General features: G+C 42.9%; 2 protein-coding genes across 5 annotated transcripts; both read left to right on the top strand.

Moving 5' to 3' along the window:
• The first annotated feature begins 386 nt into the window (after positions 1 to 386).
• LOC135096863 (uncharacterized) lies at positions 387 to 2,357 on the top strand. The gene has a single exon (XM_063998632.1). It carries the CDS (start codon positions 387 to 389, stop codon positions 2,355 to 2,357), a length of 1,971 nt encoding a protein of 656 aa, XP_063854702.1.
• An 890-nt stretch (positions 2,358 to 3,247) lies between these two features.
• On the top strand, positions 3,248 to 9,562 carry LOC135096859 (putative inactive carboxylesterase 4). Of its 4 annotated transcripts, none has more exons than XM_063998628.1 (11): positions 3,248 to 3,497; positions 3,613 to 3,765; positions 4,363 to 4,507; positions 4,597 to 4,782; positions 5,030 to 5,223; positions 5,333 to 5,483; positions 5,608 to 5,786; positions 6,432 to 6,570; positions 7,972 to 8,131; positions 8,792 to 8,906; positions 9,363 to 9,562. In XM_063998628.1, the coding sequence occupies exons 1-11, from the start codon at positions 3,282 to 3,284 to the stop codon at positions 9,468 to 9,470; spliced, it is 1,746 nt and encodes a 581-aa protein (XP_063854698.1). In that variant the 5' UTR covers positions 3,248 to 3,281; the 3' UTR covers positions 9,471 to 9,562. The 4 variants fall into 4 exon arrangements, with proteins under 4 accessions (XP_063854698.1, XP_063854701.1, XP_063854700.1 ...); XM_063998629.1 differs by having other exon boundaries at positions 3,375 to 3,497; positions 3,596 to 3,765; XM_063998631.1 differs by lacking the exons at positions 7,972 to 8,131; positions 9,363 to 9,562 and having other exon boundaries at positions 6,432 to 6,632.
• Positions 9,563 to 15,430: the final 5,868 nt, after the last annotated feature.

Here is a 15,430-nt window from a genome sequence, read left to right as displayed (position 1 = left end):
CACACACACACACACATATACACACATATGATCATCATCAGTATCACCACTCGTCATTAAATATAAAATATTTCCTTGAAGTTCATACGGCTTCCGTGTCAGCACTCTGTCTCTTTGTGCAGGACGCCTTGCTGAGGTGATTACCTGACACGAAAGGACTGAGTCCACAAACTTTCTCCAATCGTTAAGTTTGTAAGCCTTGATTCAACTCAGGTTAACCGTAGTACACAATTTCACGGGCCCTGTGGGAACTGACAACTCTCGTTCATCATGTTCCTTTAAATCTACTCGAGTGATCAAGCTCTCATATAAAAGGAGCGTCAACGGGACACCCTTCCGTGGTAGTCTTTCTTGATCTGGAAAAAGCGTTTGAGTTGGTAAACCCAATGACCATCCTAGAGACGCTCGCACTTAAAGGGGTACAAGGAAGACTACTGAGATGGATCCAAGGTTATATCACTGGAAGACATCTACGAGTCACATTCCAAGGGAAGACGTCCCTTCAATACTCTCTAGAAAATGGCACCCCGCAGGGAGGGATTCTGTCCCCAATACTATTTAACCTAGTCGTGGAGAGGTTGGTCAGCATAGACTTTGAGAGAGGGGTTAAACTCCTCTGCTATGCCGACGATCTCCAGTTGATTTCACAAGGGAATGCCAAACACCGCAAAGCTCAGGTGGCTCTGCAGAAAATCGAGCAGATGTGTACAGAACTCGGCCTCAAGATTAACCCCCTTAAGACTAAAGCCATGCTTATCAAGGAGAGGAGGATACCTGAGGGAAATCTACGGATCCAGGACACTGACATCGAGTGGGTCCAGAAACATCAGTGCCTTGGAATCCACTTCGACTACAGACTCTCCTTCAAGCCCCAGGTCGAGTACCTAAAGGAAAGAATGGCCACAAGGATCAATGCGATGAAAGGCATGACTGCACTATCTTCCGGAGCCGACTATGATGTCTTACGATCTTACTATGTCCATGCAGTACGGTCCTTAATCGATTATTCCTCCATTGCTCTGGTCGGGTTGAATCCCACAGAACTACATGCCTTACAAGTACAGCAGAATAAGGCCATGCGCCTTATTGTTGGAGCTCCTATATGGACAAAACTTAGTAATCTACAAGTGGAGACGGGCATAGCGCCCGTAGAAGCAAGGATCACTAAGAATGTTGCTGCAGCCACAGCGAAGCTTCTCACCACACCTGGTTACCCACTGACACGATCCAGGCTTAGAACCGCAGCAGCCCAGGGAGAGCAGTTCGACACCACCAGGTGGACTCGCAAGGCCAACATAGCATTGTCATCCTCAGGACTAAGATACGTCGGAGCACTGGATGAAGATACTGCATGCGAAGGTTATACAGAACCACCTCCTTGGACAGAGAACCATACGGTCTACAGCTGCAAGCTCCCTGATGCTCCCAGAGACGACACTGTAAGAAGACGAATACACGGCGAGCTCCAGATAGCCAGGCTGACAATTAACGACGCTGCCGTTTTCTACACTGATGGGTCAGTGGACGAAGATGGCAGAAGCGGAGCTGCCTTCATCTACAACGGAGAACAGTTCCTAACAAGACTTTCGGATGGCTGCAGCAGTATGCAGGCAGAGATGGTAGCTATACAGCAAGCCACGGCTCACGCTACTACACTACCCAACACCGACATAATCATACACACCGACTCACAGTCAGCAATGGAGGCTCTCCAAGCAAGGAACCTAAAGGACAACATTCGGCTCACTACCACCGTCAAGAGGAACATCCGGGAACTGCAGCGTCAAAGGAAAACTGTCACCATTAATTGGATTCCGAGCCACGTAGGGATTCATGGGAACGAGTCAGCCGACATGGCAGCGAAGACAGCGGCGCTCCTTGCTGAAGTCACAACACATGTCCAGCCTTCACTCTCGGCAATGAAGATGGCTGCACGACGACGAGAGACTACTATTACGACAAACAGAAACAGGACGTATGCTGCAGAAGGATCCAGGAGCTGTCAATGGTACAGAGGAGTAACGGACGGCAAGAGACTTAGGATTCCGAGAGGTACGCCGAGGACACTACGAGTACATCTTCACCGGTTAAGACTCGGATACGTGTGCAACTGGAGAATACGTCAACAAGAAGTACGGCCGTGTGCCCACTGTGGGGTCCATCAGGAAGAACCGTTACTACACTGGGTGCTGCAATGTGACAAGACAGAACAACTCCGCCACCAGCTATCTACACACCACATGAACCCACAAGACATTGAAGCAAGGGGCACAGCTGTGAGAATGCTGAAAACACTCTTCTCTAGCCACATGGACATTCTCACGAATACAATCCAACAATACCCGCCACCACGCTGACTTAGCTTAGCTAGAGATAGGAGAGGGACACATGTTATGGCTCACCTCTTAGTTTTTAGCTACGGGCCGCCAACGGCAATGGCCCGTTTCGGGAGTAGTTTATTATGTAAATATTATTTATAAGCTTTTTTGTTTCCTTGAAATATACTTGTCTGTACTCCTGAATAAATCTTTAAAAAAAAAAAAAAAAAAAAAAAAAAAAAAAGCATGTGCGTCAGTCTGTCACCCGGCCCGCGAACTAAACAACCCGACTCTCAGCACTGAGGGAGCATTGTAAGTTCTGCAACGCAGTGCAGATAATCTTATATTTATTTTGTTAAGGAACGAAGCATTTGTGCGCGCTTATCTGTGTGTGTGTGTGTGTGTGTGTGTGTGTGTGTGTGTGTGTGTGTGTGTGTGTGTGTGTGTGTGTGGACTGATGTAGAAATATGAGTTTACTTTTGTGGCTGGTATGAAATTATCATGTATGTTTTGTCAAATAAACGCGTTAGTGAGACAATGCAGCTCCTACAGTTATCTGTATGAAGACTAAGACATGGCACGTGACATTCCTGGTGAACCCCTGTGTTGATGACAATCACGCTGGACTTAACAAGACCTGACTTAGTGTTCTGTGGTCTCTGAGTTAAGAAGCTGAACATCCCCCTATGGACGGGAAACTTAGCGTAGTATCGTGTGGCTTCACTTCTATTTTACTTGTTGAAAAGACCGCTTTGTGTATTTCCTATGATGTTCAGTTGCCGCTTCACTTCCTTTATGCACCCATCTTTGGCGTCACAGTGCCGCCCGGTGTGAGGAAACATTTTGTTTTGAAAAAATCACAACAGAAAATATACAGACAAAACAGAAAGCCACTCATACTGATTTTAGTTGTTCCTGTACTCTTCCTCTCGCTTGTATCTCACAGCAGCAGAATAGAGAGGGATGGCGCGTGGTGCGGCTCTGTTGGCGACGCTGATGGTGGTGGTGATGGTGGTGGCGGTGGTGGTGGTGGTGGCGACTGCTGCTGATGTGCCATTCGTTGATACCAGGGATGGCCGCGTCTCAGGCATTGTGGAGGAATCGGTGAAGGGCCGAGACTTTTCGTCATTCTACGGCATTCCCTACGCTCGGCCACCACTGGGGAGGCTGCGATTCAAGGTAGACCGGCAGATGGTGAAAATTTGCGGAGTAATGAAAGCACTTGACTTCATCAGAGTGAGACTGTAAAATGAGGGTGGGAAAATACTGGAAGATAGTGTGTCCTTTCTTCCAGGATCCCGAACCCTTCCCAGACTGGGGGGCCATGGGGGAAGCCTCCATTCCCGCCCCGCCGTGCATCCAATATTTCTCCGCAACAGAGAGAGTCGGAATAAAGGAAGTGCTGGGTGAGGAGGATTGCCTGTACCTCAACGTGTTTGTGCCCAAGGTGAGGCAGAGAACCCCGGAGAGACTGCTTTAATCTGTGACATGTTAACCTAGGAGCATAAGGGAAGCTGGGAGAAGAAAATAGGCCTACACGTACTAGGTGACAGTCCTTATCTAAAACCTGTGTCCACCTGCCTTCCCGATCAGTAAATTTAACTAATCCTTTTTTAAAGCTCGCAGGTGACTCGGTACTAGTAGGCTGATTACTGCATATATTCCAGTCATCTACCACTCTATCTGAGAACCAATTTCTTCCCTTTTTTTTTATTTATTAGTTATAGTCCTATCCTGGTTACTAACACTAAGGATTTTGTTTAAATTGTCCTTGTTATACCTCTTAATCTAAGCTTTTCTAACGAATGTAAAATTTAAAACTTTAATCTTTCGTAAGGAATATTTTACATCTCCTTTTACTCATCCATCTCTCTCTCTCTCTCTCTCTCTCTCTCTCTCTCTCTCTCTCTTTCTCTTTCTCTCTCTCTCTCTCTCTCTCTCTCTCTCTCTCTCTCTCTCTCTCTCTCTCTCTCTGTGTGTGTGTGTGTGTGTGTGTGTGTGTGTGTGTGTGTGTGTGTGTGTAATAGTACCAATCTTATCACAGATTAATGGAGACGCTAGCTTCCCGGTGATGGTTTGGCTTCACGGGGGAAGGTTCACCCATGGCAGTGCCCAGGAGTACCCTCCTCACGTCCTCCTGGACCACGACATCGTGCTGGTGGTGGTGCAGTACCGGCTGGGTGTCCTGGGTGGGTGGTGTGTGGCGAGCTGGTGACTTCTCTTACACGCGGCGCGGCCTGTGTACTGCTCTTCTCACTGCTTCTCTCTCACTGTACAGGCTTCCTGTCTACCGAGGACTTGGCGATGCCTGGGAACCTGGGCCTCAAGGACCAGACCCTGGCGCTCCGGTGGGTGAAGACCAACATTCACCTCTTTGGCGGAGACAACATGCGGGTCACCATCTTCGGTGAGAGTGCCGGCAGCGCCGCCTCCCACCTCCTCATGTTCGTCCCGGAAGTTCAAGGTAGGACTCCTTTTGGACTTCACATTCGTTCTCATCACCTTTGTTTATACACACACACATACACACACACACACAATATATATATATATATATATATATATATATATATATATATATATATATATATATATATATATATATATATATATATATATATATATATATATATATATATATAATTTCAACCTTGTATATCGATTTGTTCACATATTTGCATGTAGTGAGACAAGTTGTATTGTTTTGACAGATCTTTTCTCCCGTGCTATCATGCAGTCTGGAACAGCACTGACGTCCTTGACTATCAACAATAATCCTCGCAAAGAGGCAATTGAAGTGGGTGGCAGCCTTGGGTGTCCCACAGACCAGGGCAGCAACACGCTCCTTCTGTGCCTGCAGGGTCTGGATGCAAAGGCTCTCTTTCCTCGTTACGAAAGCTCCAGAGTGAGTGGCACTCACTGTGCCAGGTGTCAGGACTACTTGCTCATTTAACTTGAACATTCAATTGTGGATATATTCAAATTACAGTTCTGAGGCCATTTAACTTGTACAGAGATGGGGAGTGCTGCCGCTCACCTTCACGCCCTGGGTGGACGGCCGTTTCCTGCCGCGTCACCCTGCCCTGCTGATAAGTGAGGGGCGCAGCACCCGGGTGGACATCATATCAGGCATTACCAGAGACGACGGGGCTCTTTTCGCCTTGCGTAATTATCACCCAACTTACGTGGTTAAAGATCATGCTTCACTAACTGAAATGTCTGAGGGAATAATTACCTTCAAAATCTATTGTTTTGAAGATTTTTATTTATTTATTTATTTTTTTTTAAGCTGCATTGGCAAAGAAACAGTTACTGGAGGAGCTACAGCACAATTTTAGCATGGCCGGGCCTGCGTCCCTTCAGCTTGAGGGCAGGAGTGAGGACCCGGAGGCTGTAGCCCGCCAGCTGTACCTCCACTACTTGGGCACCACGCACGTCACCGAGGCGCACGCTGACGACTTCATGAGGGTGAGCACCAACACTGGAGCCTAAGTCTGTTTTTTGCTGCATATGCTCCGTAAACTTTGGATGTATTTGCAATGTGAAAATTACTTGTTTACATATACGACATAAGGATGAGAAGACACGGCTCTACGTGAGGGGATGTTACACCTTAACACTTGAGACAAGAGGATGCCGGCAGTGTTTTCACTGTTCATTCTTAAATTCGCGCCTATGTTACATCTTAAACATACAGAACTGCCAGCTGGTGTTCTGTACGGTGAACTCTTCCGTGATCATTCTGCTGTGAAAAAGCCTTGTAACCGTAGTTGTTAGTGATTAGTGATGAATTATGAGGGAGCTTTAAAAACTAGATTCACGTATGAAGATGATAGGTGGAGATGAACAAGCATGTTGCATTCAGGGACTGTCACGGGTTGATCTGATGGATTCTTGCCGTTTCCCTTATTATCTCATGTTCGTAGTAGTAGTAGTAGTAGTAGTAGTAGTAGTTGGATGGTGTGAACGTTCTAATTCTTTTAGTTATCAAAATAATAATAATATATTATTTAAAAAATGATGAAGACATAATAATAGTTATTATTATTGAAAATAACAAAAATAACTCTTAGTTTTTGTTCTTACTAGTCTTATTATATATAATTTTGACAGATGTTCACTGACCACTACTTCGCCGTGCCTCATGACCGCATCTCCGCCCACCACGCAGGGAAGATTTACCGCTACGAGCTGCAGCACTACGCCCAGCTCTCCTTCGGCCAACTGATCTGCCCTTCCTGCGACAACAAGTGTAAGCAATGCCTGGCCCACAACCTGCCCGAGGCACCGCGGCGTCAACACTGACACGAGGCGGTCAGTTCAGTGACGAATGTTTAGGCAGATGTTTTAAGAACACTGGCAAAATAACTGGGGACTGGCACCTTTAGTGGGCTTTTTTCTGCCCTTTTATTGCCCTTGTTTGGAGCCACTCTTACATAACAGATCCTGATAACTGACACAAAGAATTTTGCTTGTAACATCATATCCCCTATGTCACTTCAAGGCAATGAATAACTGTCAGAGATTTTATAAACATCAAGGGTGGTTCTCGACTTAAGTACTCATAAAAACAGAATGTGCTTGGCATAGCCACTACCACTCCTGATGTTATCACCAGCGCTGTCGCCACCACCGCTATACGTAGCAACTATCACCAGCCTTCTTACCATCACCATCACCACTACCACTACCAATAACTCTTATCCTATACTATTAATACCCTGCATCACGACAAATTCCAGTCATTATTGCCATCACCACCATCTCATCGCTGCCATCATTTTTATTAGTAATAGCACTGCACCCCTTTTCATCATTACTTAACCTTTTAATTTATTTATACATAATTTGTGGTATGAGATATAATCTTGTTGAAAAACTAAAACACAGCTGTGTCCGAGTCACTGTGAAGTGGGCCATGAGTCACTGTGATGTGTGCCATGAGTCACTGTGAAGTGTGCCATGAGTCACTGTGAAGTGTGCCATGAGTCACTGTGATGTGTGCCATGAGTCACTGTGATGTGTGCCATGAGTCACTGTGATGTGTGCCATGAGTCACTGTGAAGTGTGCCATGAGTCACTGTGATGTGTGCCATGAGTCACTGTGAAGTGTGCCATGAGTCACTGTGATGTGTGCCATGAGTCACTGTGATGTGTGCCATGAGTCACTGTGATGTGTGCCATGAGTCACTGTGATGTGTGCCATGAGTCACTGTGATGTGTGCCATGAGTCACTGTGATGTGTGCCATGAGTCACTACGGAGCTTTAAAAGAGGAGTGGCCAAATTTGAGGCTGAGGATAATGAAAGGAAGTAGGCAGTATGTTTCATGTGGGGAGTACCACATGTAGGCCTGACAACTTCTTGCAGCTTTCCTTACTTTCTTGTGTTTTTTTTTGTTCTGACATGAGTGAATCACATCTTCCTTTTCTTATCTTTTCCGTTCGGCGTTTCCCTCGAGTGAGTGGTTGGCGCAATGTACGAGCCTATCCTGTTGTTTCTGTCCCTTGAATCTTCCTCTGTGACTGCTATTGTTTGCAGTTCTAAAGCAATTCCACCCCTCCATCTCCTTCTCTGTCGTCCTCCCAGTTTTCTTCCCTCAAATGTTTTTTTCCAGGAATTTTTAATCGGTTTCTGATCGTCAATTCTGACAGGGGTGAGTCACGTAGACGATCTGTACTACTTGTTCCGCGGCGGCCCTCTCTTGTCGCCACGAACAGCACCCCCACAGCGCCCCAAGGACTTACAGCTGCCCGACGACCTCACCCTCAGGGACATCATCACGACTCTGTGGACCAACTTTGCTGCCACGGGGTGAGATGGAGGACGGAGGTCCTGATTTCAGAAGTCTTTATGGAAGACTGAGAGTTTTAGAGTGGGCAAGATGATTAAGTATTGCTTATCAGTGCACTAACTTTGCTGCCGCGGGGTGAGATGGAAGGTGGGACCCTTTTGTGGAGGAGACTGACAGTTTTAGAGGATAAGATGATAAAAGTAAGACTTATCATTGTACCATTGCTGCATTAGAGGCTCTTCAGGAAGTGCTGATGTCAGGTAAGACTTATCAATGCTTCCATCAATTCACTGTGACACGGTGACACCAACAACAACGATAGTTTGCCTGTGTACTACATATCACTGCAAAAAATTACCTCTTTACTGCATAGATTAGACAAGTGAGTTGGTGATGGTGGGCAGTGGTGAGAAAACACAGAATTAAGCAGGGGATCTTTATTTCTACAATGTTTTGATGGTGTTGAAAAGTTAGAGAAAAAGATCTGCTTAATCCTGCTATTCCTCACCACCACACTCCAATAATTACTTTTTGTATTACTCATCATTGCAGCAATAGTTTATTTTTGTATCACTCATCATTGCAATGATAATAAATCTTTGTATTACTCACCAGTCCAACAGTGGTCTGTCTTTTATTACTCATCATTATAATTATAATTTTTCGTTATTTCTCACCAGGAACCCAACCCCTGATAGCTCTCTGGGCTTCACGTGGGAAGCCAGCACACCAGAGAATCTGCAGTACCTCTCCCTCACGCCCTCGCCCTCCATGAAGCCAGACGACCGCAAGGAGGTGAGGGATGTTGCTTACTTAATTATTTACTATGAAAGATGTATTAGGCACTGGTATATTTCTATTCGTGTACTTATAAGCGTGTAAGGCGAACGCTTAGAAAATATGTTGATGAGGGGGTGAGGGGGTAACAGACCTCAGGGTTACAAAAAAAAAAAAAAATAGGAAAAAAGGCCCACTGAAGGTGCCAGTTCCGGAAGAAGAGAGCAAGAAGGGTTATCCATAACTAGAGAAGTGTCTGGAAACCTTATGTATTAGATAATTACATGGTCCATTTTCTATTTAAATTTTGACGTGGCAGAATTATTTACATAACTACATTTTTTTTTCTTTATGAGTGTCGCTATTTGTGTTTTATAAATGTCACGCTCCGAGTATCTAGAGCGCATCCTTTGTCAAGCACTATCCATTTCACCCCCTCAGTAAGTGGTTCATGCAGGTTCTTTCTTTTCACAGACACGCAAGTTCCACAACTCTCTTCCCATCCAGGAAAATTTGATGCTTCACCCGCACCTGGTGAAGGTGCCTCAGGGTGCCACGCGCAGTTCACGTCATGAATTGTGATTTACCAACTCCTGACTAAATGCAAACAGTAACAAGCACCGCCTACCTAACAACATAACTTAGATATAACCACTTTTATATATATATATATATATATATATATATATATATATATATATATATATATATATATATATATATATATATATATATATATATATATATATATATATATATATATATATAATGAGAGAAGAGGACGAACAAGTGAGGAGGGCAATGATGGTGGAGGTTAGGGGGAGAAGGAGGGTTGGGAGACAAAAGAATAAGATGGAGAGTCGTAATAAGAAGTGATATGAACAAGCTGGGAGTGCAAGAAGATAGAAACAGATGGAGAAGGATAACTCCAGCGGCTGACCCTGCAATACACTGGGATTAAGGTCGTATGAAGAAGGATATATATATATATATATATATATATATATATATATATATATATATATATATATATATATATATATATATATATATATATATATATATATATATATATATATATATATATATATATATATATATATATATATATATATATATATATATATATATATATATATATATATATATATATATATATATATATGATGGGCCCTAACTCAGTGCAAACAAACGAAAAAAACGTCCACTGAGGTGCCAGTCAGTAAAGAAAAAAAAATCAAATTTAAGGATAACTGTCTTGAAACCGAACACTTTCATTATTACCACGCTTAGAGAAATGCTTAGGTGTTATGATGGAGTGATTATGAAGTGTTTTGAGGAGTTGTATGGCTTACGAGTTGTGATGTGGTGGAATTGTGAGGAACTAAGGAGATAAACACCATCTGATTATTAAGAAAGTCGAGGGTGTAAAGCGCTGCTGCGTCTGATTTACTCCTATAAAAATGGGTTGATTTGCTGTGAGGAGTCACTTCGAAACAAGCAGAGGTGGCGGCAGTGGTGGGCGCGGAAGTGAAATATAGAAACAGTTTTTGAAGAGGCTGGTGACATTTGATGAGGTACCGGCGTGCTCGGAACTAAGGGTACACGTGGAAAAGTGCCAAGCAAACCTCGCGCGAACACACCCAGGACGTGTCCTCCCGCGGCGTGCATTAAACATCAAAGCGCCCTTTGCTCAGTGGTCACCTTTACCTGGGCCGGCGCCGCCTCAGAGCTGGGCGGGGGCGGAGGGAACCCAACCCTCTTCCCTTCGCATTCCACCCTTCAAAAAAAAAAAAAAAACAAAAAAAAAACAAGACTCAAAGCTGAACTGAAAACAAGACAAGGATTAAGAGGAACACTGTGTGCACTTAGAAAGCTTAAGGGCGCGGAAAAACAACAACAAAAAAAAGGGAGGAAAAAGTAATGAGAAACGGCGCGTGCACTCAAGACTCAAAAGATAATGAAACACAGAAGGGCCTGAGACAAGAAACAAGAGACAAGAGCTGCGGCCAATTGGATCTACACAAGAAAAAAATAAAAATAATAAGGTGAGATCACAATGGAAAGTACAAAGATCCAAAAGCAGCGACAAAGGAAATATATATATTGTGAAGTTACATTACTGTGTGTGTGTGTGTGTGTGTGTGTGTGTGTGTGAGAGAGAGAGAGAGAGAGAGAGAGAGAGAGAGAGAGAGAGAGAGAGAGAGAGAGAGAGAGAGAGAGAGAGAGTCCACACCAAGGCTCACTTACAAAACAAAGGAAAATCACGGCCCTACGTAGATGGAAAAAAAAAAAAGAATAAAAGGAAAGAAAATCAAGAATATTGTAAAAAAAAAAATCAGAGGGCAGCACTATACATACATACGACAAAAAAAAAAAAAATAGATAAATAAAAACAGAAAGTACAAATAAATTTAAAGATAAATAAAAGAAAAAAAAAATAAGCAAACAAAACACCCCCAAAAAATAAATCATGTGATTTACACACAAGTATGTAAGAATATAAGAACATAAGAAAATAAGCGAAGCTACAAGAAGCCGTCAGTCAGAGATGCTCTGGCCAAAGAAAAAAAAAAAAGAAGAAAGAGAAGAAAATAAAAAAAGTTTTAAAACTTGGTGGCATCAACATCTGCAGAGTAATACGACACGTTTTTAGTGTCCACGAAGCTGTATTTCTCGTAGCCTAACTTAAACCAACTGAGGGCGGAGCAACACATCTACTAGTGTCCACGAATGTGCCCACAATCTAGCCTAACCCATCCTAACCTGACAGCTGAGCAACACACCAGCTTATAGTCTCCACGAACCAGTGCTGCTCGCAACCTAACCTTACCTAACCTAACCCAACACGAGAGAGAAGTAACACATCTACATCTAGTCTCCACTAACCTGTACTGCTCGCATCCTGACCTAACCTCCACGAACCACTGCTCGCAACCTCCTTCTAACAGTATAACCTCAAACAAAACCATGCAAGTAATAGAGAGGTACATTCCCCACTCCGAGCTGGCGGTTAATTTACGTGGAAAAGGTTGCAGCCTCCGCCATCCTTTATCCTGAAGGAAGTACCGCAGGATTCTTCCCTTCCTGCGAGGTGGTCATGTGGTCATGGCCGCACACAAACACACACACACACACACACACACACACACACACACACACACACACACACACACACACAGACATACATACAGTCAAAAACACACACACACAGACATACATACAAACACACACACAGACATACATACAAACACACACACACAGACATACATACAAACACACACACACACACACACACACACACACACACACACACACACACACACACACGGACCTAAATTTCTTGCTGTATCAAATTACCACTTAATTAAGAGGAAACATATATTCCATAACGAGAAGGGATAGACATTAGAACCACCACCACCACCACCACCACAACAGGACCAGGTAAGGTGAGTCATTTCACTGAATTCACATCAACACATATTGACGTTTTTGGTGATGTATTTTATTCCATGGCATGTTGTTCATATCAGTCTCTTATTCAGTGTAGTCTCTCTCTCTCTCTCTCTCTCTCTCTCTCTCTCTCTCTCTCTCTCTCGCAATTACAGTGAAAATTTATATATTATTACTAAATTATCCTTCGTAACGCCAGACCGCCTGCTGTTTTAGTGGTAGAGAGAGAGAGAGAGGAGGAGAGAGAGAGAGAGAGAGAGAGAGAGAGAGAGAGAGAGAGAGAGAGAGAGAGAGAGAGAGAGAGAGCGAGAGAGAGAGAGAGAAAGGCACGTGAGTGGAAAAAAAAATATCGCGCTGAGTCCTCCCTCTTCCCTTCACACCAGTTATCTCTCTCAACTCAACTCAACTCAACTCGAGTTAACTCAACTCAACTCAACTCGAGTTAACTCAACTCAACTCAACTCAACTCAACTCGAGTTAACTCAACTCAACTCAACTCAACTCAACTCAACAACTCAACTCAACTCAACTCAACAACTCAACTCAACAACTCAACTCAACAACTCAGCTCAACAACTCAACTCAACTCAACTCAACTCAACTCAACTCAAAAAAACAAAAAATACGACTCTTACTGAGCCTATCCACTTTTCATGTTTTTTTTTTCATCTTTGCACTTGTCGTGTGTGTGAGTGTGTGTGTGGTGTGTGTGTGTGTGTGTGTGTGTGTTGTGTGTGTGTGGTGTGTGTGTGTGTGTGTGTGTGTGTGTGTGTGTGTTTGTCCGTGTGTGTGTGTGTTTGTCTGTATGTGTGTGTGTGTGTTGTGGTGTGTGTGTGTGTGTGTGTGTGTGTGTGTGTGTGTGTGTGTGTGTGTGTGTGTGTGTGTGTGTGTGTGTTTGTCCGTGTGTGTGTGTGTTTGTCTCTCTGTGTGTGTGTGTGTGTGTGTGTGTGTGTGTGTGTGTGTGTGTGTGTGTGTGTGTGTGTGTGTGTGTGTGTGTTCCAGTCTTCTTGATATGTCTATCTCCCTTAAATGCATTATCATTCTATGTACCTGCACATTTCACCTGGAGAGAGAGAGAGAGAGAGAGAGAGAGAGAGAGAGAGAGAGAGAGAGAGAGAGAGAGAGAGAGAGGAGAGAGAAGAGGAGAGAGAGAGAGAGAGAGAGAGAGAGAGAGAGAGAGAGAGAGAAAGGTAGAAAATGTACCCAAACTCTAATCAAGAAAGAAAAAGAACCGTTTATCGAAATACAAGACACTTTTTATAAGGAGCCGTGTGGTGAGAAGAGGAGAGTCTATGACGACAATAAGATACATTATACTGATCACAAGGACTCTGAGGGTCAAGGCAAGAGAGGAACCAGGCAGAATATCACCAGGGAATAGTGGCAGGGCGTTCTGAAACACTTCGTTGTCTCAGCAGGACTAATGTTCACTTGCCGAGAGAGAAAGACCACGCTGCCCACAAGGCTTCCGAGGATCAAGGCCAGAGAGAGCGGGTAAAACAAAAGTAAAAAGAAGTGACCCGCGTTCTGAATCACTTTGTTTTCTCATGGCGGCGATCACTGGCCACAGAAACTGTTAGTCGAATTTCATGGGGTATTTTTTTTCATAGATGATATAGACTGCGTGTTGACAGATCATTTGACTCATGAAAACATCCTTGAAGTCCACAATAGTTTTCATTAGACTGAAAATCAAACGTAGTGGAGTACAGGGGGTGTTTAAGAACGCTGCTCCAGGAATATATTTAATGAAAGAGTAAGGATATATTGATTAAAAATTAAGAAAACTAGAATTGTCCAATGTTTAATTTTTCAAAGATCTGATAGGAAAGTTTAAAGTTGTCAGACAAGGAGTGAATGAAAAGTGTAATCTGATAGGGAGAAAATACTAAGGGATGTAAACTTTTCCAGTCATGTGAAAAAAGAGAGAGTAATGGAACAAATTAACAAAAAAAAAAAAAAAAACTGTTGCAATTGTCGTTGGTTTGGCGTCACACATCTCAAAGGAATTATTGACAAGATTTCCATTACTGCCTGGTGGTAAATACTGTAACAGTCGATGACGTGTATTCTAGCGAACAGAGAGTGTGTACTAATGCTTTCCACTTCAGAAATTAAATTGTCAGTGGAGACATTGAGATAAATTCCCTTGGTTATACTTTTTTTTTTTTTTTTTTTTGCTAGAATGTGGGAGGGTGGACACTAAAATAATACAGTCAGCAGAAGAGCAGAGAGAAACTGATTGGGTTAGTCTTTTTTCGCCGCTGTTAGTGAGGATGGTGGTAAACAATGAAATTAAATAGTCAGTAGAGCTGTAGAGAGAAACTGCCTTGGTTACATTTTTACTGCTGTTAGAGGTGGTGGTGGTGGTTGTAGTGGACAGTGAAATCCATTACGAGAGACTGGTAATAATCTGGTTATAGTTATATTCGAGCTGCGGGTATATATAGATATATAGATAGATAGACATATAGATAGATAGGTAGACAGATAAATAGATGGAAATACATTGATAAAAATAAAATAGAGCTGAATAGATATTGAAATAGATGGTTATAAGAATTGACAGATAGAGAGGTAGATAGAAAGACTGATAGATATAGATAAATAGTTAATGATAGATATAGATAGATAGTACAGAGATTAACAGAGATAGATATACACATAGATACGAAACAACGACAACAAAATAAACACACAAACAAACAACAGAGAAAAAAATACATATCTAACAAATCAAACTCATACTACTGTATTTTAATAAACAGGAAGACGAAAAAAAAAATGACAAATAAAAATGAGATGAAAAAATAAAACTAAATAGGAGAAGAGACCAGAGTAGAAACACATTTCAGTCAACACAGTAACTAAGTGACCACTCTCAGAAACACACAGTAGAAAAAGGAGGATAAAAAAAAAAAAAAACGAAAATTCAGTAGAGGAAGGAGAAAACTCGTGGGGTCAGCGGAAACAACAGACACAGACAGATAAACAGGTAGACAGACAGACAGACAAACAAAAGACAGGAAGGCATGCAGGTAGACTACATTTGAGACTGGAAAATGAATATAAGTAGGTAAGTACTC

The sequence above is a fragment of the Scylla paramamosain genome, unplaced genomic scaffold (genome assembly GCF_035594125.1).
Source record: "Scylla paramamosain isolate STU-SP2022 unplaced genomic scaffold, ASM3559412v1 Contig8, whole genome shotgun sequence".
In the NCBI taxonomy this organism is placed as follows: domain Eukaryota; kingdom Metazoa; phylum Arthropoda; class Malacostraca; order Decapoda; family Portunidae; genus Scylla; species Scylla paramamosain.
Note: the sequence above shows the minus strand (reverse complement) of the source record. Positions and strands in the feature narration are given on the sequence as shown.

What these genes read in the sequence shown, in the direction of transcription:
- LOC135096859 (XM_063998628.1), top strand. Translation starts at nt 3,282, where the DNA reads ATGGCGCGTGGTGCGGCTCTGTTGGCGACGCTGATGGTGGTGGTGATG. An exon ending in GTACCGGCTGGGTGTCCTGG is followed by an intron (nt 4,508 to 4,596) that starts GTGGGTGGTGTG and finishes CTCACTGTACAG; the next exon opens with GCTTCCTGTCTACCGAGGAC. An exon ending in CTCGTTACGAAAGCTCCAGA is followed by an intron (nt 5,224 to 5,332) that starts GTGAGTGGCACT and finishes TAACTTGTACAG; the next exon opens with AGATGGGGAGTGCTGCCGCT.
- LOC135096863 (XM_063998632.1), top strand. Translation starts at nt 387, where the DNA reads ATGACCATCCTAGAGACGCTCGCACTTAAAGGGGTACAAGGAAGACTA.